A 23,053-nucleotide genomic window follows, 5' to 3' on the forward strand; every position below is an offset into this window, starting at 1 on the left:
GGCCCCGCGGCTCCGTGCCGGGGCTGGGCCGCGGGTGAGGCCGGCGGGCAGGGCCAGGCGGGGACCAGGGCTGGGGCGCGGGGCCGAGGGCCGAGGGCCGGGCCCCGGGGACGAGGGCCGGGGGCCGGGGCCCGGGGCCCGCTGTGTCTGAGGGTGACGTCACTTTGTGACAGCGCGGTCCGCAGAGTGAGCATCCGGGATGTGCTCGTCCCTGGACGCCGCAGGGTCAGGGTAGCGGCCCGGGGCCGGGCAGAGTTGGCACCTTGGTTTCCGTGGCCGCGGGGTCTGCGGACAGGGCGTCCTAGGACGAGCGGTGAGCCTGGGTCAGCCGGGCCTGGGGGGTGTCCGCCTGGCCCTGCCGCCCCTGCTCGCAGCCCGGGTTCTGTGGGCTCTGCCGTGGGCCAGGGCGCCGAGGCCGCTGCCCTGCAGAGGAGACTCGCCTCTGTGGCCAGGCCATACCTGGGGAGAGCAGCCCTGCCCGGCACCCCCTTCCCTGTATCCGGCACTGTACCAGCCTGTTGGGTTGGAGTCTCAGACCCCCAGGCTTGAACCTCACGCGGGCTGTGCGAGTGCATGCCCGAAATCCGGACAGAGACTGGAGGGGAAGGGGTTGCTGCATGGCCATCCCCCCTGGGGTGATTTTTTTCTGTCTCTGTCTCTCTGGTGAGCACATGTGCCCTATAGAAAAAATCTAAATAAAAAGCTGCAGGTGGCCACAGGGGCCTGGGATGAAATTGGAGAGGAAATGCCCTTCAGAGTGCCCTGGTCAGGAGCTGCATTTGGGGAGGAGCCAGCGGGCTCCTCCTGAAGGGGAATGGCTGTGCTGGGCATCTTGTGGGAGGGATTTTTTTTTTTTTGGAGAGGTTTTCGCTATAGGGCGCGTGCGCTCACCAGACAGACAGAGAGAGACAGAAAGTGAGAAATCACCCCCCGGGGGGATGGTCACGCCGGAATCCCTTCTCCATTCTCCTCTCGGGATCTTGGGCATGCACGCACACGTGCCCAGCGCGAGGTTAAGCCACCGGGTCCGGGACGCGAACCGTGGTCGACTACGTGGGAGTCCAGCGACATAGCCATTACACTAACTGCTGGTTCCCTGGGGAGGGATTTTGTAGGAGACTCAGTAGTACCTGGGGGCTGATAGGCTGGAGAGGGCCGGAGGGCAGCAGAGCCAATGTCACAGTGCTGGTCGTGGGGGCCGGGACAGCCGCGGTTAGCAGCAAAAACAGCCCAGGGTGTCCTTGTGGGCACCGGGGAGTGCAGCATGGCGAGTGCATTGTGGCCCGGGTTTGAGGGCCTGGCTGGAGGCGGGCGGATGATTGACAGTTTGTAAGAGGCTCAGAGGGAGGGCGGCTGAGGCTCCGGCAGTTCTGTGGAGGAGAAATGGAGAAGCCTGGGCCGGAGACGGATGGCCTTGGTGGCCTCAGCAGTGTGTCCTGGTTCACTGCCGCCGGGTCGTCAGACGTCTCCTGGAGGTGTAGAAATGTCTTGAAGGATGTGAGGGTGGAGAGAGCACAGGAGCAGGACCCTAGATAACCCCATCTCGGTCCCACAGCGCAACTGGCTTCACCACCCGGTCGGACATTGGGCCTGCCCGGGACGCCAACGACCCTGTGGACGACCGCCATGCGCCGCCAGGGAAGAGGACCGTGGGTGACCAGATGAAGAAGAACCAGGCTGCTGATGACGACGACGAGGACCTGAATGACACCAACTATGACGAGGTGACTGCTCCGGGCCGTGGAGCCCCAGGAGGCCCAGCTTCCTCACCTGATGGGCTGTTGGCATGTGTGCTGGGCGGCTTGACATGGCTGCTGCATTCGATATTGTAACTGTTCGTAGACCATCTTTGGCAGAGTGTGAGGCGTCCGCTAAAGGTCTGCAAAAAACCGAACCAAAAAAGTTAAAAGACGTTCTCATGTACTTGTCACTTACCTTTGCACAGCTGTCGAGACTAGGAAGTGAGCAGATGTGTTGCTGCTGGCTGGCTGAGCCCGGTGCTGCTGGCTGAGTGAGCGTGTTGCTGCTGGCTGACTGAGTGCGGTGCTGCCGGCTAACTGAGCCCGGTGCTGCTGGCTGAGCGAGCGTGTTGCTGCTAGCTGACTGAGCGCAGTGCTGCTGGCTGACTGAGCGCAGTGCTGCTGGCTGACTGAGTGCAGTGGTTCTGGCTGAGCACAGTGCTGCTGACAGCCCGGTATTCACAGGTGGCCTCTGGCTCAGCCCAGTCCCAACTCCTGTGTGTGCTGGCCGTCTCCTCCTCCTGTTGGGATGGTTCCTCTGTCATTCATGTCCTTGATGTGCCCTTGACGTTTGAAGAATATTGAGCAGTTAGGTTGTAGACTGTTCCTCAGGTTGGGTTTGTGTGATTGAAAAAAATAATTTAGCGAGTGTTTTAAAACTGCAGTTACTTGGGGTCGGCAGGTGGTGTGGTGGTTAAGAGTACTAGACTCCCACATGGCCGACCTCACTTTCTCTCTCTCACTCTCATTCTGTCCTCTGGTCAAATGAAAGATAAATAGATAAAGTTAAGTAAAAATAACTTTTAAAAAGAAACAAAAACAAAACTGCAGTTAGTAGACCAGCAGGTAGTGTGGAGGTTAAGGCTCTGTGTCACACACGTGGCCAACTGCGTGGTTTGAGCAGCTGGACCTGGCAGCTTGAAAACATGCCAGTGCGTGTACACGCATGCCCAGACCCCCAAGAGGAGAGTGGAGGAGAGGAGACCGCAGTGTGACTGTCCCCCAGGGGGTGATTTCTTTCTTTCTCTGCCTCCAGTGAGCACCCATCCTGCAGCTGGGGTGGGGCAGGATGACTAAAAAAGACAAAAACTAGGGACCGGCAGTTGGCATAATGGCTGTGTCGCTGAATTCCCACGTAGTCGGCTGCAGTTCGAGTCTTGCACCCGGTGGCTTAAACTCACGCTAGGCGCGTGTGCGTGCGTGCCCAAGATCCCGAGAGGAGAATGGAGGAGAAGGGATTGCTGCGTGGCCATCCCCCCTGGGGGATGATTTCTTGCTTTCTGTCTCTCTGTCTCTGTCTGTCTTTCTGGCAAGCACATGCGCCCTATAGCAAAAACCTCTCCAAAAAAAAGAAAAAAAAAAGACAAAAGCTAGAGGTGGTGGGGCCCACAGGTGGCGTAGTGGTTAAGGACAGTGGACTCACACATGGCCGACCACAGTTCGAGTCCTTGACATGGCAGCTTGCTCTCTCACTTTTTTCCTTTTAATTTTATTTTTTCATTCATTAATTTTATTCTGACCACACACACACACACACGCACAGAGAGAGAGAAAGTGAGAAAGCAAGTCACTAGACCCAGGACTCCAACCATGGTTGGCCATGTGGGAATGTCCAGCACCTTAACCATCATGCTACGTGCTGGTCCCACTTTCTTAATTTCTTTCTCTTGCTTTTTCTCTGTTCCTCTCTGGTCAAATTTAAATAAATAATTGAAATTAAAATAAAATATTTATTTATTTTTTTTTTAGAGGTTTTTGCTGTAGGAGACCTGCACTCACACGAAAGAGAGAGAGACAGAAAGCGAGAAATCACACCCCAGGGGGGAGGCCATGCCATAGTCCCTTCTCCTTCAATCTCCTCTCGGGATCTTGGGCACGCATGCACATGTGTCCAGTGTGAGTTTAAGCCACCGGGTCTGGGACTTGAACCGTGGTCAACTGCATGGGAGTCCAGAGACATAGCCATGACACCATCTGCTGGTCCCACTAAAATAATTATTTGAAAGAAAACAAAAACACTAGAAATGTTTTCTGCTCGTGCTGGGTGACGTGTTGGGAGGAGAGCCAGCTCTCTAAGCACGCTGTCTGTCCTCAGTTTAACGGCTATGCAGGCAGCCTCTTCTCCAGCGGGCCCTACGAGAAGGACGATGAGGAGGCGGATGCCATCTACGCTGCGCTGGACAAGAGGATGGACGAAAGAAGAAAAGAAAGACGGTAAAGCAGGCTTTCCCTTCACACCATGTTTATGCAACTTTTGTTTTTAAGGATTATTTATTTAATTTTGTTTATTTATTCATTTTTATTTTAATTTAACCAGAGAGAGACATGAGGGGGAATTGGGAAAGCAAACCACCAGGTTTAGGACTCGAACTGTCATCGGCCATGTGGGAGTGTCCAGCGCCTTATCCACCGTGCTGCATGCCGGCCTCCTGTCCGGTCTTGTTTTAACTGCTGAAGCAAGCAGTACTTGCCCGAGAGAGGGAGAGAGAGATTACCTCCAAGAGGGTGTGGCCACCTTGCGGCTCCTTCTCCTCTACCACTCCACTGGTTTCATTGTCAGGGAGGGAAAGGGGAGTGAGAGAGACAGACGCTACAGGGGGTCTGGACGCTGCAGCTTGGTGGCTTCCGAAGCCGTAGACACACGTTCAGATGGAAGGGTTTATGTCCAGGGAGGCGGCTGGTCTCGGTCTTGGTGTGTCCTGCATGTTCTGTCTGCCAGGGAGCTGAGCCGTAGATCCGCGGCCGTGGCCGTAGTTGGAGTACGTGGGGGGTGGTCTCCACGATGCTGCTCCCACACCGTGACTGGCCGTGTACACGTGGGCTGGAAGTCCGTGGGTCGCAGCCTGACCAGGCCCGTGGGGGTGCTCATTTCCCCTCTTGGGGTTGGCTCAGGCGCTATCATTAATAAAGGAGAAAACAGGTGCAGGGTCCTTAAAAACAATAGAAAATGGAGTTAAGGTTTAAGTTGAATTTGGCGCAGAAATATTTAGAACCCCGTGTAGTTTTCTTGTTTGTATTTCCACGAACTTTTTGAACACTCCCCTCTAGTTTGATTGGCTGCGGAGTGTGGACTCGTCCTCTCCAGTGTCGACTGAGGTGTGTAGTGAAGCAGCTGTGTGGACATCAGGGTCCCTCACACACACTTTTATCTTCTAGGGAGCAGAGAGAGAAAGAAGAGATCGAGAGATACCGTATGGAGCGCCCCAAGATCCAGCAGCAGTTCTCAGACCTCAAAGTGAGTGGGAGGGTGGGAGCGCTGCGGTGGAGAGGCCTGGCCACCTGGCTCTTCGCTCAGCTGGGGGGAACCCAGGGAGGGCTTTGCGTCTGGACGTTTGTTTATGTGAGTGTGCGAATCCTCTTTTGCCCCATCTTAAAAAGTCGAACAGGGCCAGCAGATGGCTTGGTGGTTAAGGTGCTGGATCCCAGATGGATGACTGTGCGGTTTGAGTCCCAGACCTGGCGGTTTGAAAAGCACTCTGGGCACGTGTGTGTGTGTGCATGCATGTGTGCGCACGCACACGCGTGCGCACCCAAGAATCCCAAGAAGAGAAGGCATCGCAGCTTGCCCTCTACCCTGGCCTCTCACTTTCTCTCTCTCTGTCTCTCTCTTCAGCAAGCACATGCACCCTAAGGCAAAAAAACTGAAAAGTGGGGGCCACTAGATGGCACAGAGGTTGAGGTGGTTGGATTCCACACGGCGAGTGGTTCAAGTCCTGGACCCGGCAGCTTAAGTTCACGCCAGGCACATGTGCATGTCAAAAAACTCAAGAGACTAGAGAAGCAGGGGTTGCTTCATGGCCGTCTCCCTTGGGGGTGACTGGTCGTTTTCCCCCTCTCCAGTGAGCACACGTGCTCTATGGCAGACTGAAATAAAGTCTGGCATGGCCACCCTGGAGGCGGTTCTCGCTTTCTGTCTGTCTCTTGGGCAAGCACATGGGCCCTATAGCAAAAATCTCTCTTAAAGAAAAAAAGTCTAGATGGGCATCAGGCGGCTTGGCTCCAGGTGAGCTTTCTGTGCTCTGGGGCCGGCAGGTGGTATAGCGATTGAGCCATTGGACTTCCTTATGGCTGACTGTGGTTCAAGTCCTGGACCTGCTGGCTTGAAACTCATGCTGGGTGCGTGTGTGTGCATGCGTGTATACATATGTGTCCAAGATCCCAGGAGCAGACTAGAGGAGAAGGAATTGCACATGGCTATCCCCTGGGGTGACCTCGTTTCCCAGCTCTGCCTCTCGCCCCTTAGTGAGCACACATGCCCTAAGGCAAAAGCCTCTAAAACATAAATGAGTAAAACCGTTTTCTCTTTTTAAGATTATTTTATTTAACTTTTTATTTATTTATTTTAATTTGACAAGAGAGGGACAGAGAGAGAAAGTGAGAAAGCAAGCTGCCAGGCCCAGGCCTCCAACCACTGTTGGCCACGTGGGAGTCCAGTGCCCTTAACCATTATGCCACCTATCAGCCTAAGTAAAACTATGTTTCACTTATTTATAAGTAAATAAGTAAAAGGAGGAGAAGGAGTATGAAGGAGAAGGGATTGCGGTGTGGCCATCCCCCAGGGGGGTGATTTCTCACTTTCCTGTTATCTCTCCAGTGAGTACACTCACCTATAGCAAAACTCTTCACAGACATTGGGACCAGCAGTTGGCATAATGGCTATGTCGATGAACTCCCATGTAGTCGACTGTGGTTTGAGTCCCAGACCCAGTGGCTTAAACTCACGCCAGGCGCGTGTGCGTGCGTGCCCAAGATCCCAAGAGGAGACTGGAGGAGAAGGGATTGTGGCGTGGCCATCGCCCCTGGGGGGTGATTTCTTGCTTTCTGTCTTTCTGTTTCTCTCTGTCTTTCTGGTGAGTGCACGCATCCTATAGCAAAGAAAAAAAAAAAGTAAAACAAACATTAAAAGGGGGTGGGGGGCAGTTAGCATAATGACTGTGTTGCTAGACTCCCATGTAGTTGACCATGGTTCAGGTTCTGGACCTGGTGACTTAAAACTCACGCCGGGCGCGTGTGCGTGCGTGCCCAAGATCCCAAGAGGAGACTGGAGGAGAAGGGATTGTGGCGTGGCCATCGCCCCTGGGGGGTGATTTCTTGCTTACTGTCTCTCTGTCTCTCTTTTTCTGGTGAGTGCACGCGCCCTATAGCGAAAACCTCTCCAAAACCAAAACTAGAACCAACGTCTGCTAGAGCATGGCTGTGCTCAACAGAGACGGACCGCAGTGTGGGGAGTGAGAAGCCCCTAGAGGAGGGCCACGCTGCAGCCCTCCTGTGCAGTTCCTCTGAGGCTTGGGGGCACATACATGCGCCTGGCGTGTCTTCCACGCTGTCAGGTCTGGGACTCAGTGCACCTTTAGCCATGTGGCATCTAGCCGCTTTAACCACCACACCACTGCTGGCCGCATAAATAGTTTTCTCCAGAGGCCGGCAGGTGGCATGGTGGTTAAGGGTGCTGGACTCCCACGTGGCCGACCAAGGTTCGAGTCCCAGACCTGGCGGCTGGCTTTCTCACTTTCCCTCCCTCTCTCTCTCTCTCTCAACTCGCTCTGTCCCTCTCTGGTGAAATTTTAAAAACTATATAAATAAAGTTAAGTAAAATCATTCTTTAAGAAGAAACTAGCTTTCTCCAAGTGAGGTAGAAAACCATTTTTGCATCAAAATGCTTTCTGAGGCCTGGTGTCTGGAGGCTGGCGGTGAGGCAGAGGGTGGTCCTGGCTGGGCCTGCAGGGTTTGCCCAGGCACTCATGTTGGGGGCTGGGTGTTCCCAGAGGAAGTTGGCAGAAGTCACAGAAGAAGAGTGGCTGAGCATCCCGGAGGTCGGCGATGCCAGAAACAAGCGGCAGCGAAACCCCCGCTATGAGAAGCTGACTCCCGTCCCTGACAGTTTCTTTGCCAAACATTTACAAACAGGAGAGAGCCATACTTCAGTGGATCCCCGACAAACGGTGAGCAGCCAGAGGCAGACGGGCTCCCTCAGTCTGGTCGGACCGGGCAGCGGTGGGCGTGGAGGGTGGTGTTGGGCTCTCCGCAGCCTCGGGGCAAGCTGTTGGGAGTCTGGCTACACAGCTCTGTGTGTCAGGCCCCAGAGGGAGGACTGCGGGAAAGCGAAGCACTAGAGCATGGACGGTGAGCCAGCATCTTCCTGTCCTTCCTCAGCAATTCGGAGGTCTTAACACGCCCTACCCGGGTGGACTGAGCACACCCTACCCTGGCGGCATGACGCCTGGGTTGATGACGCCCGGCACGGGGGAGCTGGACATGAGGAAGATCGGCCAGGCCAGGAACACGCTGATGGACATGAGGCTGAGCCAGGTGGGGGCCGGCTTGCACACAGCATTTCCCACAATGCCTGTGGCTTTTGTTCTTTGACCCTAAAATAACACATACTTGGTGAGTAGAAACTAACACCCTCGGCTCAGGAACCTGGATGGCTGTCCTCGGTAAGTGCTTTGTCATGAGATAAGCAGGCCTATGGCAGTGTGGGAGTTCCTGTTCTCGGGGCCAGCAGGTGGTGTGGTGGTTAAGGTGCTGGACACTCCCACATGGCTGACCCATGGTTCAAGTCCTGGACCTGGCAGCTTGCTTTCTCACTTTCCCTCTCTCTCTCTCGTTTCTCTCTGGTCAAATTAAAATAAATGAATGAATAAATAAAATAATTCTTAAAAAAAAAAAAAAAAAAAGAGTTCCTATTCCCTGCAGTAGGGATCTGGAGCTCTGCATGCAGCCGGGCCCTGGCCTCGTGGGTGTGTGTGTGCAGCACATGCAGCCTGCCTGTCAGGTGAGGACATCTGTGTCGGCCGTGTGCTCCCGTTGGTGCCCCACTCTGTGTCTGATTAGATATGTCTCCTTCCTGCACCCAGAAGTCGTCACGCGGACCTGGGAGAGCACCCACTCTGCTCCGGGGTGTGGGTGTGCTCGAACCAGGAAATGGGTCGTCCTTCCTGGCCCTGTCTAACACGCAGGTCAGAGGCCACAAAGGAGGGTGGTATGGGTCTGCTGACTTAGAAGCCAGAAGTGTCCACATGGAGGAAAACTGTAGTCGGAAGGGCTGCCTGGGAGGGGGTGTGGTTTTCCTTCGAGTCCTTAACCACCAAGCCACCTGCTGGTCCCGCCCCCTCGTTTTTTAAAAAAAAGTAGGTTTTTTCCATAAGTAGGAGAAAGAGATTGGTGGCGTGGTATTTAAGGACACTGGACTCCCATATGGCTGACCATGGTTCAAGTCCTGGACCTGGCAGCTTCTCTCTCTCGCTCTGTCCCTCTCTGGTCAAATGAAAAATAAACACACAAATAAAACAGAACAAATAAAAGTTAAAATAAAAAATAATTCTTAAATTTTAAGAATTAATTTTATTTATTCATTCATTTCAATTTTACCAGAGAGAGAGAGAGAGAAAGCAAGCAAGCCACCAGGTCCAGGGCTCGAACCATGGTCAGCCATGGGGGAGTGTCCAGCACCTTAGCCACCATGCCACCTGCTGATCTCTGAAAATAAAATAATTCTTTAAAGAGAGAGAGAGAGACTGCCCCGGTGGTCCCGATGCTTTCCCTGCCACTGCAGCCCAGCGTCACGCCCACGTACAGGGTCCCCTGCAGAGGGGTCCAGACTGACCCCTACAGGTAGGCCTCGCAGGCTTTGGCTCTCTGCTGAGCCCCTGTCTTTCCCCAGGGTTTTGTTTTAAAACATGCACCTTGGGGGACCAGCAGTTGGCGTAATGGCTATGTCTCTGGACTCCCACGTAGTCGACCGCGGTTTGTGTCCCGGACCCGGTGGCTTAAAACTCATGCCGGGCGCGTGTGTGTGTGCGTGCCCAAGATCCCGAGAGGAGAATGGAGAAGAAGGGATTGCGGCATGAACATCCCCCGGGGGGGGGGATTTCTCGCTTTCTGTGTCTGTCTGGCGAGCGCCTTTCTTTGTCTTGCTAGCGAGCGCACACGCCCTATAGCAAAAGCCTCAAAAAAAAAAAAAAATGTACCTTGGGGCTGGCAGGTGGCATGGTGGTTGGGGGCGCTGGACTCCCCTATTGCTGACCATGGTTCCAAGTCCTGGACCTGGTGGCTTCCTTTCTCACTTTACCTCTCTTTCGCTGTCTCTCTCTCTGGTTAAATAAAAATAAATAAAGTTAAATGAGATAATTCTTTTTAAAAAATTAAGAGAAAGAGATAATTCTTTAAAAGAAACTTTAATAAAAGTTCTAAAAATCAGCACGCACCTCTTGGGGACCAGCAGATGGTGTCATGGCCGCATCGCTAGACTCCCACGGAGTCATCACGGTTTGAGTCCCGGGCTCAGCTGCTTAAGACTCAACATCAGGCATGTGTGCGTGCCCACCAAGATCCTTAGAGGAAAATGGAGAAGGGATTGTGGCATGGCCATCCCTCCTGGAGGGTGATTTCTCGTTTTCTGTCTCTGTCTCTTCAGCCAAGTGCATGTACCCTATAGCAAAAATCTCTATAAAACAAAAAAATTGGGGCCCCCAGGTGACATGGTGGTTAAGGCGGCTGGACCCCCAAATGGCTGATCATGGTTCGAGTCTCAGACCTGGCAGCTTGCTTTCTCACTTTCCTTCTCTCTCTGGTCAATTTCAATAAAATAAATAAATAAAATAATCACAGTGAATAAAATGAAATAAAAATTCTTAAAAAAGAGTAATTAAAAAAGTGGAATACATACCTCTTGGCCAGCAGGTAGTGTGGTAAAGATACTGGACTCCCACGTGGCCACCCGTGGTCCAAGTCCCAGACCTGGTGGTTTGCTTTCTCACTTTCCCTGTCTGTCTCTCTTTCTATCTTTCTTTGGTCAAAATAATAAAACAATAATAATAATAAATAATTCTTTTTAAAAGTACCTCTTTTCTTCATAGAAGAAATTTGCTTATTATCACCACAGACCGTGGTTGTTTTGAATTAAGGATGCCTTCTTTGCTTTCCTCCAGACTGCCCACTGGCAGGGCTCTGGGGAATGGCTCAGGGCCCTGAATACTTAGTGTGGGCAGTCCCGTCACACCCACCTGACGCTCAGCTTGGCCTCTCACAGGTGTCTGACTCGGTGAGTGGACAGACGGTGGTGGACCCCAAAGGCTATCTGACGGATTTGAACTCTATGATCCCAACACACGGAGGGGACATCAAGTGAGTGCTTTGCAGAACTGGCTGGTGGGTTGGGGTGGGAACTGCTTTTGCCTGGGATGTTCTGGCTTGTATTTGGAACGTACGCCGTAGGAGTGATGATACCGCGAGACAGGCTCAGAAATGTGTAGAGGCGTTCTGTTCTCCATGTAAGACACATCCACTGCTCATGTAAACGCCCACGTGTCAGTCCCCGGGCCGCCTCTGTAGAGCTGGCACTCCACCGGCCTCTCGTGTCCCGCACACCCTGTGGACCCCGGTGCCCAGGACGTGTTTGCAGCAGTGCTGAGCTGGCCAGGTGGTACTGGCAGGAGTTCCGAGTTGCTTTTGGTCCCTTGGTGCAGCAGAGGGGGCAGTTTGCACACGGTGCGCCTCCTCCTTGGGTCCGAGCACACCGCTGGCATTCTGCTCTCGTAGTGACATTAAGAAGGCACGGCTGCTCCTCAAATCTGTCCGGGAAACAAACCCCCATCACCCTCCAGCCTGGATTGCCTCAGCCCGCCTGGAAGAAGTCACTGGGAAGCTGCAGGTCGCTCGGAATCTCATCATGAAGGGGACGGAGATGTGCCCCAAGGTGAGGCATCTCCTAGAGACAGGCAGGCGCCTCTGAGTGCAGACTCAAGTTGAAGCACATCCATTCACCACTTGGCATTGAAATCGGGTCGTAGGACATGCCAGACGAGCATGCGAGAGGGGGGAGAGGGCTGTTTTCTGGTGCATTCACGTGGAGTGTTAGTTTAATGGCAGGCAGGCTTAGCTGAGAAGAGCCAAGCTGGTCCTGACTGAGAAAGCGCAAGGTTGGGGCTGACTCTTAGGAACTGTTGCAGCACTCTGGGGGTACAGCGATTAGACTAGCCTCAAAAAATGTGAGGCCCTTGAAGTGCTCAAGCGCTCCGCCGTGCAGGCAGGTTCCCAGAGGTGGGGAGGTGCGACAAAGGCCCTGGGCGTCAGGATGGAGCAGAGTGCCCGGCAGGGGCCAGCGCCTGTGCCTGTGGAGCGGTCCTGCGGGTACGCCCCTCCAGCACAGCGCCGCTGGCTCCCAGGCACTGCCATGCGGGCGCTGTGGCGCGAGTGCCTGCTCCCGGCTGGGCCGCCCCATCGTGGCACTGATCTGCACACGTGTTCACTGCACCCCTCGGCCCCACAGAGCGAAGACGTCTGGCTGGAAGCAGCCCGGTTGCAGCCCGGCGACACGGCCAAGGCTGTGGTGGCCCAGGCTGTCCGTCATCTGCCACAGTCTGTCAGGGTTTACATCCGAGCAGCCGAGCTGGAGACGGACACTCGTGCAAAGAAGCGGGTTCTTCGGAAAGGTGAGTTGCCTGGAGGTGCTCGTCAGCTGGCCGGTGCTGGGACACTGTCCCCTGAAGGAAGTGCCACTTTCTTTTTTGGGGGTTGAGGGGGAAGATTCTTGCCATAGGTGCTCATGCTTGCCAGAGGCACAGAAATCACCCTTGGAGGGGATGCCACACTGTAGTCCCTTCTCCATCCTCCTCAGGATTTGGGCACACACACCTGGCAGGGAGTTCAAGCCACCAGGACAGGTACTCGAGCTGTGGTCAGCCATGGGGGAGTCCAGTGCCACAACCAGTGTGCCACCTCCTGGTGACCCCAGAAGTGTCACTTTGTTTTTTAAAAAGTGTTTTTTTGGGACCAGCAGTTAGCGTAATGGCTGTTGCTGGACTCCCATGTAGTCAGCTGTGGTTCAAGTCCCGGACCCGGTGGCTTAAACTCATGCCGGGCGTGTGTGCGTGCGTGCCCAAGATCCTGAGAGGAAAATGGAGGAGAAGGGATTATGGCGTGGCCATCCCCCCTGGGGTGCGATTTCTCACTTTCTGTCTCTCTGTCTCTCTCTGTCCTTCTGGCGAGCGCACACACCCTATAGCGAAAACCTCTCAAAAGAAAAAAAAGTGCTTTTTTTTTTTTTTTTTAGTTCCTTTTGCTAATCATCGGAAGGTAGGTGCTCTTGCCAGGGAAGGCACCTTCTCAGGGGTTGGTCGTCCCACAGTCTCTTCGTCCGCTTCTCTGTTCTGTCAGGATTTGGGGCATGCATGCCTATGTGTTTTCCATCTGTTGGAGCTGGGATTTGAACCCGGTTAGTCATGTTGGGGCTGGCCCCCAGTGCCCAGTGGCTGCTTGTCTGCCACGCTCGAGTAGCTGCCTGCTCCCTGGCCTGGGCTTGCGGTGAGATACGGAAGGCCTAGCCCTGCTTCTTCCAGCTCTGACTGAGCGAGTTGGGACGTGCTCTGCTATCAGGACGAGACTGTCCCCGGTTCCAAGCTTGCCTCAGGGCTCTGGAGGGCCAAGAGGACCTGTGTGCAGGTGCCTCTGCCAGCGTCGGCACAGAGCGCGCCCTGCTGGGGGTCATCTGCCCTCTGTCCCTCTGCTGTGGCGTGTGCCTGCTGAGTCCACTTGTCTCCGGTCTGAGCCGAGGGTGGCCGCAGCTGTGCTGCCAAGGGCTGAGCAGCCCCAGCTGACTGGGTCACACCCGTGGCTCCTGGTGGGCAGCGTGTACTGTCCGCTTGTGGTCAGCTGGGGTGGTCTCCTGCAGGGAGACTGAGTCTATCCAGGGCTCACTGCCAAGGGAGAGGTGTTTTTTTTTTTTTTTTAAGATTTTTGCCGTAGGGTATAGGCGCCTGCTGGAGAGAAGGAGGATGAGAAATCACCCTCCCAGGGGCCATGGCTGTGCCACAATCCCTTCCCCTTCATTCTCCTCTCAGGTTTTGGGCATGCATGCGCACACTGGTGTGATTTTCAAACCTCCTGGCTGGGACTTGAGCCACAGTTGGCCATGTGGGAGTCCAGTGCCTTAACCACCATGCCACCTGCTTCTGTGAGGGGTTTCTCTTTTTTGCTGTGGAGTTTATGAACGGGGCAGTGTCTCTCCCTGCAACTGTGCAGCAGATGCCGCCTTGACCTTTGCTCCAGAGCAGGTACCATCTGGGGGTGCTCTGGAGTGCACCTCCGCAGGTGGTGGAGTCTACCTGTGTCTGTGGGCTTGGTAGTACGGCCTTTGTGGGTCAGCTTTCAGTGAGAGCTCTCCGGCTCCTGTGTTTTAGACCCATGTATGTGGTGTGTCACTGAGCCGAGTACCTCGGGCCGGTTGCTGACAGTTGAGGTGCACAGGTGAGGGGTTACTGGTGGACAGCTCCTGGTCAGCTGTTAACCACAGGCAGGCGAAGTCTGCTCACCTGTAACCTGTGCTCTCCGGTGCATCCTCACGTGTGTGCGCGCATGCGTGTGCTTGTGTGCATTGTGGTGTATCCTGTCAGGTCTGGCTTCGTTGCAGCCAGGCCTCTTGTTGGCGAGGCCAGGAGCAGAAAGCTGGCACCTGTCTCGTCTGTAGAAAGCTCCTACTTCAGCTGCCGAGAAGCGCATCAGGCGCTGGGCGATTACCGTTATTTATTTAGAGAAGCTCTCCCGGAGTCCCCCTGCCATGTGTGATGGATGGCTGTGAATGTCCTTGCCGCCACGCCTCCCTGCTGTCCTCCAGACTGCCTGCTTCCTTCCCAGCTGGCTGCTGATCTGGCCGGGAGCAGGCTTGCCCGGGGCTGTGCGGGTGGGGGGAGCGCATTCCGAGCCTGCACTGGCCTGGGAAGCAGCTCCTGGCTCCACTCAGGCAGAGACGCTGCTTGAAGGTGGGAAGAGCTTCAGGTCGCCAGCTGGCCTCCGCCACCACTCCCACTGCCCCCAGCCCCGTCCTGGCCTACCCCGTGTCCCCACATGGCCTTTCCTTATGGGTGCCGGGGACACGGCCTGGACCTCTCTTGTTCGTTGGTGAACACGAGGGATCTGTTGCTGGAGGGCGAGATTTCCACTGTCTCCTCCACGAGCGAAGGTCTCCACCACGACCAGCTCTCGTGGCCCGGCAGGCGTGTCAGTGCGACCTCTGGGTTGCAGGTGGGCAGGCCTGCTGTCCTAGCCCTTTGTTGGGAAGAACACGGTCCCGGGTGTGGGACTGAGGCCTTAAGAGCTAGGTGGGTGTGAGGCTTGGCTCTGGCGGCAGCGTCGGCCTGCAGGGGGCAGCTTCCTTGTTGGAGCAGTGACAGGCAGAGGCTTGGAAGTACCAGCCCCTGGCTGCTGCCCGTTGGCCCTCGAGGTCACAGCGCCAAGTTACAGCACCATGGTGCCCGGAGTCCCGACCCTGCCAGTCCGCACAGGCATTGGAGACGTGGCAGTGGAGTGACTGCCCGCGAACTGCCCAGTCCGTAAAGCAGGGCCGCCTCTGGTGGCTGTAGCAGGTCCCTCAGAGCACAGGGCAGATTCAGCTCCACCGGAACATTCTGGGCCTTTGCGGTTCCAGGTTCGCAGCTGGGAAGGCACGCGGTGAGGGAGGAGCAGCCCATATGGGTTGCCCGGGGAATGCATTCTAATTCCCGCCTGCTGCCCTGGCTGGGCGCCACGGTGCCTTGGCCTGGTCAGGTGGGCAGCCCCGTCTGCTCTGGGAGAGGGAGTCCGCGGTGGTTTTGCTCCTTTGGTGCCTGTTGTTCCCACTAACTTTTATCCCGGGCTGTTGACCGCACCCCCAGGCTGAGGTAGCAGCTCACCCTTGCGGAAGGACCCAGGTCAGCCTGTCCAGCAGCCGCCGGTGCTCAGGGAGGCTGGGGACAGCTGGCTGCCTCCCTTCAGCACGTGTGCCCTCCCTGAGGCAGCAGGGCTCAGTGGCGGGGGTCATTCCTTGCATCCCGAGGTGCCACCACGCTGCTGCTGGTCCGCAGGCCCTGCCCTGTGGGGCCGCTGCCCTGGCACTCTGACTTGGAGCTCTCTGAGCACAGGGGGGCTGCTGCAGGGAGCTGGGAAGAAGGTCCCTTGGGGCTCCCCGGGACCACCTGGGTTCCAGGCTGTGGCTCGAGACCCAGCCCCGCACAGCCAGTTGGGGGCTCAGCTCGCTCACCCCGGCTGCCAAGGCTTTCCGGCCTTCCTGGTGCCGACACAGCTGAGCTTTGTGCCTGTCTGCTCTGGTGAGGCTGAAGGACGGGTTCTGCTCACACAGGGCTCTGTCACAGTGTCCTCAGTGTGTGGAATGTGGCAGCATGGACGTCACTTCTGCTGTTTTTGCTAGAATTCTCTCTCTCTCTCTTTTTTTTTTTTTTTTTTAAGAATTACTTCATTTATTTTATTTGACCAGAGAGAGAGAGACAAGAGTGAGAGAGCAAGCCCCCAGGTCTGGGACTTGAACCAGGGTCGGCCATGTGGGAGTCCAGCACCTTAACCACCACACCACCTGCTGGCCCCAGTCAGAACTATTCTACAGAGAAGAGCTTTCCTGGGTTGGCCTCATAGCTCAGTGGCCAAGAGAGCTAGATTCCACATTGCAGTTCAAAACTGGACTCTGGCAACGTGAAAAAAAAAAAAAAAAACACGCTTGGGGGCTGGCAGGTGGCGTGGTGGTTATGGCACTGAACTCCCACCTGGCCGACTTTGGTTCAGTCCTGGACCCGGCAGCTTGCTTTCTCACTTTCTCTCTCTCTCTCTCACACACACACACACACACACACACTCACTCTCACTCCTGCTCTGTCCTGGTCAAATTTTTAAAAATAATAATAATAAAGGTAAATAAAGTAATTATTTAAAAAACACATGCCAGGTTTGTGTGTGTGTGCCCAACTCCTGAGAGTGAAGAGAAGTGGGCCTCTGGAAGTGCTCACTCCATCTCTGTCTCTCTGGCAAGCATGTGTACCCTCTGGTGATTATAAAATAAATAAGTTTATTGGAACTTGTTTTAAAGCTCAAGATATGGTGTATCTCAGTAAACATACATGGTGGGTTTTTTTGTTTTGTTTTGTTTTTTTAATTGAGGGAGGTTTTTGCCTTAGGGTATGTGCACTTGCCAGAGAGAGAGAGAGAGAGAGACAGAGTCAGCGAGAGGGAAAGTGAGAAATCCCCCCCGGGTGGCCACGCTGCAGTCCCGTCTCCATTCTCCTCCTGGGATCTTGGATGCACAGGCACTCATACTCAGCATGATTCTGAAGCCACCGGGTCCAGGGCTTCAACTGTAGTCAGCCCTGTGGGAGTCCAGCAGCGTAGCTGCTGTGCCATCTGCTGTCCCCGTACATGGCGTTCTTAAAAAGAGTGTCCAGGCCCATCAGGTGCTGTGGTGGTTGAGGTGGCCGGATCCCACACGGCCACCTGCATGGTTCAAGTCCTGGACCTGGTTACTTGGAAAACATGCCAGGCATGTGTGCAAGACCCTGAGAGGAGGAGGAGAGAGGATTGTGGCGTGGTTACTCCCCAACCCCCGGGCTCAACTTTCTCTTTGTTTCTCTTTGTCTCCAGCAAGTACATGCATCCTATAGCAAAAAAAAAAAAAAAAGTAAAAAAAAATACTGTAATACAAAAATATTGTACAAAGTTATCACCAGGCTGTGTCTATAAGGTAGGTGTGAAGAGTAAATGCACTTCGTGTTTACACTCAGGTCCCGTCCCCAGGATTAGCTCACTGCATGCAAATGTTCCAAATATTCTAGAAACCAAACTCCAGAATGCTCTGGTCCCAAGCATTTCAGATAAGGGGACTAACTTGGATCCACTGTTGGGGTATTCTAAGTCTTTTCAGGAGAGACACAGGCCTCAAAATGGAATGTGAGGCTAGCAGGTGGCGTAGTGGTCAAGGCACTGGACTTCCACGTGGCTGACTGTGGTTCAAGTCCCAGCTCTCGTAGTTTAGCCTCATGCAGGGTGCACGTGTGCGTGTGTGCTCACCCAGAATCCCAGGAGGAGAGTAGAGGAGATTCCTTAAGTGGGACAGCAGTCTGTCCTCGCTGTCACCCTGCCGATAGCATCTGTGACGTTTCCTTAAGTGGGACAGCGGTCTGTCGTCCTCGCTGTCAGCTGGCAGGAGCTGCTCTGATCTCCTGTTTGCTTTGTGCCCTGGGCCCTGCCCGGCCGCCCCCAGCCCTTGAACACGTCCCAAACTCGGTCCGCTTGTGGAAAGCCGCTGTCGAGCTGGAAGAGCCGGAAGACGCGAGGATCATGCTCAGCCGGGCCGTGGAGTGCTGCCCCACCAGCGTGGAGGTCAGTGCCGCTCGGACCCGCCTGGAGCCTGTGAGAGCAGAAGGCTGAAGGAGCCCCAGGGTACCACTTCCTGAGTCGCCAGGCGGGTTGGTTGGTGTGGACGGAGGTGCCGGGTGGGAAGTGATGCTCTGTGGGCACACGCCCAGAAACCACTCCTTTTAACTCAGTGCAGCGTTTCTGCACAGGGGCCCGGAGGGGGCCGAGTGCTGAGGACATCGCAGCCCACCCCTCCATGCTCTGAGCTGGTGGGAGTTCTTCGTTTCTAGCCCAGTCTTGCTTTTGTGACACCCGGTGTGTCTGTAATTATCCAGAGGGTATTGTGAAATTCTCCAAACAAAATCAGCCTTATTTATAAAAAACATAAATAGAGCCCAGACACATGTTGGGGCGGAAGGTCAGCGCTGCAGAGTCAGCAGCACGGGAGCGGGGGAGCCTGCTGACTGGGTGCCGTCTGTCCTTCTGCGAGTGTGTGGTGTCGGAACCGGCACACTGCACTTACCAGTGCTTGGGCACTTGTCCAGCACCTCACCAGCTTTCCCCGTGTCTGGAGTCGCGGATGAGTCAGGCACACGAGGGAATAGCTGTCTGATGTGGAAGGCGGCTCGCACGCCGAGGGCTTTGTTTACGCCATCCTCGAGAGCGCTCAGAAACAACACTGGGTGGCCGAGGCGTGTCCGTCGGGGCACGTGGCCCTCCCAGCGAGCACACGTCCGTCTCTGCTCCATGTTCTGCAGCTCTGGCTGGCTCTGGCAAGGCTTGAGACCTATGAAAATGCCCGCAAGGTCTTGAACAAAGCACGTGAGAACATCCCCACTGACCGGCACATCTGGATCACGGCTGCCAAGCTGGAGGAAGCCAACGGGAACACGCAGATGGTGGAGAAGATCATCGACCGGGCCATCACCTCGCTGCGGGCCAACGGCGTGGAGATCAACCGGGAGCAGTGGATCCAGGTGGGCACGGGTGCTCATGGCAGTGCCCCGCACAGGCGACGGGGGCCCCACACTGTGGGGGCAGGCACAGGGCTCAGCCTTGCGGTCGGCCATGTGGGATCTGGTGCCTTTACCACCACTATACCTGCTGGCCCACACCCAGTGTGGTTTTCAAGCCACCAGGGCTGAGGATTCAAACTGCAGTTGGCCATGTGGGACCAGCCCCTTAACCACGAGACTACAGGACTGGGCCTCTGAAAGAGTATCTTTAGGGACCAGCAGTTGGCATAATAGCTATGTCACTGGACTCCCATGTAGTCGACCGTGGTTTGAGTCCCGGACCCGGTGGCTTAAACTCATGCTCGGCACATGTGCGTGCGTGCCAATGATCCTGAGAGAATGGAAGAGAAGGGATTATGGCGTGGCTATCCCCCCGGGGGGGGTGTGATTTCTCGCTTTCTGTCTCTGTCTCTTTCTGGCAAACGCACGTGCCCTATAGCAAAAACATCTCAAAAAAAAAAAAAAAAATGTATCTTTAGCGTTTCCTATAGTGCATTCTGCTGATAGAAACTCTGCTTTGTTATGTCTGGAAACAGTTTTTTCTTTGTTTTTGAAATATTTTTTTGCTAGGTATGCGATTCTAGGTTGATAGTGTTTTCTTGCAGTAATTTAAAGATGCCACATGCCCCCTCTGAGGAGCGGGGTCACCCTTCTCTGTGCCCTCTGTACACACCGTGCACTTGGAGGTCTCGGTTGCTTTTAAGAATATTTTTTGATTGCCAGAGTCACAGGAGCTTACCAACACCTCTCGAAGGGTCGTGGTCATGCCACACGCTTTCCCTGTTTCCCCGTTCACTCAGGACTTAGGGCGCACATGCACTCACATCAGGCTTTTCAAGCCTCCAGGGCTGGGATTCAAAGCTCCGTCAGATTTCTGTGTGCTGTGCTGAACTGCTATGGGCCTGCCCAAGGTGTTTCTCTTTTTCTTTTTTTTTTAAAATTATTTGATTATTTAATTTTTATTTATTATTACTTTATTATTCGCTATAGAGCACATGTGCTCACTAGAGAGAGAGAGACAGACAGAGAGAGAATGAGGGAAAGTGAAAAAGGAAGCCTCTAGGTCCAGGACTCGAACTGTGGTCAGCCATGTGGGAGTCTAGCACCCTAACCACCAGGCTACTTGCGGGCCCCAAGTGTTTTTCTGTTTGTCTTAGGCTTTTACCACAGGGTGAGTGTGCTTGCTGGAGAGAGGAAAAGTGAGCAAAACCCCGGAGTGGGTACCTGTGCCGCAGTCCTCCTCCTCAGACTGCAGTGGGGATGCGGGCGTGCATGCATACCATGGCATGATTTTCAAGCCACCGGGCCTGGGACGCAAACCCTAAGCTCGAGGAACCCAATGCCTCAGTGCCTTAACCACCATGTCAACTGCTGGCCTCCAATCTTTTTCTTTTTCTTTTTTTTTTTAGTTTTTGTCACAGGCCACATACACTCACGAGGGGGGGAGGGGGGATTCATTACCACACCGCAGTCCCTTCTCCATCCTCCTGGGTTTTTGAGTATGCAAACACACATGCCCAATGTGATTTTCAAGCTGCTGGGTCCGAGACTTGGAACTGTGGTCAGCCATGTGGGAGTCCGGTACCCTAACTACTATACTACCTGCTGGCCCTCAGCCTAAGATTTCCAAAAAAAATCACCCCTCAGGGATGGCCATGCCACAATCTCTTCTCTATTCTCCTCTTGGGATTTTGAGCACGCATGCACACATGCCTGGCATGTGTCCCACGCCACTGGGCCCAGGACTCGAACCATGGTTGGCCACATGGGAGTCCAGCACCTTAGCCACTACACCACCTGCTGGCCCCAAAAACATTTTTTAAAAACTTTTTTTTTGAAAAGTTTTTTTGCTATAGGGCGTGTGCACTCACTGGAAAGACAGAGACAGAAAGCGAGAAATCACCCCCCCAAGGGGATGACCATGCCGCCATCCCTTCTCCTCCATTCTCTTGGAATCTTGGGCACACATGTACACGCGCCTGGCGTGAGTTTAAGCCACCGGGTCCAGGACTCGAACTGTGGTCAACCACATGGGAGTTCAGCAACATAGTCATTACGCCAACTGCTGGTCCCAAAACTTTATTTCTTCTATGAGTTGAGAGAGAGTGAAATAGCCCCCCATCTGGGCCCAGGCCGTAACAGACCCCAGACGTGGCCAGTGGAGGACGCCTGTGGCTGTACACTCAGGACTGACAGCCTTCTGTGTCCCCTCCAGGATGCTGAGGAGTGTGACAGGGCAGGCAGTGTGGCCACCTGCCAGGCGGTCATGCGTGCCGTGATCGGCATTGGCATTGAGGAAGAGGACCGGAAGCACACCTGGATGGAGGACGCTGACAGTGTGAGTTGGGGGCCAGAGCGCTCGTCCCTGTGGGGAGTGGCAATGCCTAGACCATTGGCGACTCCATACGTGTTTTTAGATTGCCATAGGGAGACAGAGGGAAGGGGTAAGAAGTCTCTGCAATGTGGGATGCCACACTGCAGCCCCTTCTCCATTCTCCTCAGGATCTGGGCACACGTGCACACATGCCCAGCACGAGTTTCAAGTTGTCCTGAACATGAACCTTGCAGTTGGCCATGTGGAATCCAGTGCCTTAACCTCCATACCACCTACTGGCCCTCTATAGATTAAAAAGTAATATATTTATAACTTATTTATTTGTTTAAATAATTACTTAACTTTATTAATTATTATTATCAGAGAGGTTTTTGCTATGGGGTGCACGTGCTTGCCAGAGTGATAGAGAGAGACAGAGAGACAGGGATTGGGAAATCACCCCAGGGGGATGGCCACACTGCAGCTGCTTCCCCTTTATCCCCTCTCGGGATCTTGGGCACGCACATGCGCTCTGTCTGGGATCAAACCACAGTAGGGTGTGTGGAATCCAGAGACGTAACCATTACGCCATCTGCTGGTTCCTTATTATTAGTAACTTTTAATTTGACCAAAGAGGGGTCAGAGAAGGAAAGAGAAATCAAACCACCAGGTCCAGGACTTGAACTGTGGTCAGCTAAGTGGGAGTCCAGCTCCTTAAGTGCCATGCCACCTGCCAGCCCCTAACTTAGTTGTTAAATCACCAGAGGGCTGTGCGCTCACTGGAGAGATAGGACAGAGCACCTCCCCTAGTCCTTCCTCCATTGCTTCACCCTGTCGGGGCTTTGGGCACGTCAGCACAGGGCTTGGATTTGAGCCGCAGGCAGCCATGTGGGATCATGCTCCCTTAACAACTGGCCTTGGGACCAGGCTTAGTTGGCTGTGTAAAACCTGTGTGCACGCGTGTTTCCTTGTAAACCGACGTTTTGCTGTGCTGTGGTCCTCAGCCTTCTGTGTGGCCGGGGTACAGGCGTGTACTGCTGCACCGAGGTCTTTTTAAAATTATTATTAGATTTTTGCTGTAGGGCTCACCAGAGAGAGAAAGAGGAGAAGGGAGAAATCACCTACAGCGTGTCTCTTCTCCTCCTGGGATGTTGGGCATGTGTGTGCACATGCCTAGTATGACTCTCAAGCCACCAGGTCTAGGACTCAAGCTGCAACCAGATACGTGGAGTTAAGCTCTATGCCACCTGCTGACCCCAGCACCAAACTTTAGTGTGGGCTGGGAACCAAACCCCAGCCTTCTGTGTGGCCTCAGCTTGCCAAGTGGCAGCTCCCAGAGCCTTTCCATAGTTCTTGGCTAACACAAATGCATCGCAGGTCAGCTCTGTCTGCTCCCTCTCTCTGGGCATCTCAGGCCAGCTCTGTCCCCCCCTCCAGGCATCTCAGGCCTGTTCTGTCTCCCCTCCAGGCATCGCAGGCCAGCTCTGTCCCCCCACTCCAGGCATCGCAGGCCGGCTCTGTCCCCCCTCCACCGTCCCCCCCCCCCCAGGCATCGCAGGCCGGCTCTGTCCCCGCCTCCAGGCATCTCAGGCCAGTGTCCCCACTCCAGGCATCGCAGGCCGGCTCTGTCCCCCATCTCCGTTGCTCCTCCGTGAGCCCCAGTGGGCACACCTGGTCCCTGAAGAGGAATCACAGGGCTCTTCGTTTTCCTTCCCCCGCCCTGGCTGGCTGCACACCTGGGACCCTGGCCCAGCCTCCCCGGTCTGTTCCGCCATTCCCACAGGGCTGCAGTCAGAAGTCATGCAGGGGCTCAGCCAACTTGCTCTGCCTGGGCCTGCCCTCCCTGGCACCCTCCTCTGTCCCCTCTGGGC

At 54.7% G+C, this 23,053-nt stretch overlaps 1 protein-coding gene across 2 annotated transcripts in view; it reads left to right on the forward strand.

Moving 5' to 3' along the window:
* Positions 1-13: 13 nt before the first annotated feature.
* Positions 14-23,053, forward strand: part of PRPF6 (pre-mRNA processing factor 6) — a gene marked incomplete at its 5' end in the record, with an annotated part of 35,345 nt that continues 12,305 nt past the window's right edge. For both annotated transcript variants that reach the window (XM_014583664.1, XM_014583665.1), the window contains 12 exon segments: positions 14-34; positions 1,556-1,724; positions 3,835-3,953; positions 4,896-4,974; positions 7,505-7,681; positions 7,893-8,048; positions 10,771-10,865; positions 11,280-11,436; positions 12,010-12,172; positions 17,758-17,876; positions 18,611-18,829; positions 21,084-21,206. In XM_014583664.1, coding sequence (XP_014439150.1) covers positions 14-34; positions 1,556-1,724; positions 3,835-3,953; positions 4,896-4,974; positions 7,505-7,681; positions 7,893-8,048; positions 10,771-10,865; positions 11,280-11,436; positions 12,010-12,172; positions 17,758-17,876; positions 18,611-18,829; positions 21,084-21,206 — 1,597 coding nt within the window.

This window comes from Tupaia chinensis, unplaced genomic scaffold, assembly GCF_000334495.1.
Source record: "Tupaia chinensis unplaced genomic scaffold, TupChi_1.0 Scaffold144472_1, whole genome shotgun sequence".
NCBI lineage: Eukaryota > Metazoa > Chordata > Mammalia > Scandentia > Tupaiidae > Tupaia > Tupaia belangeri.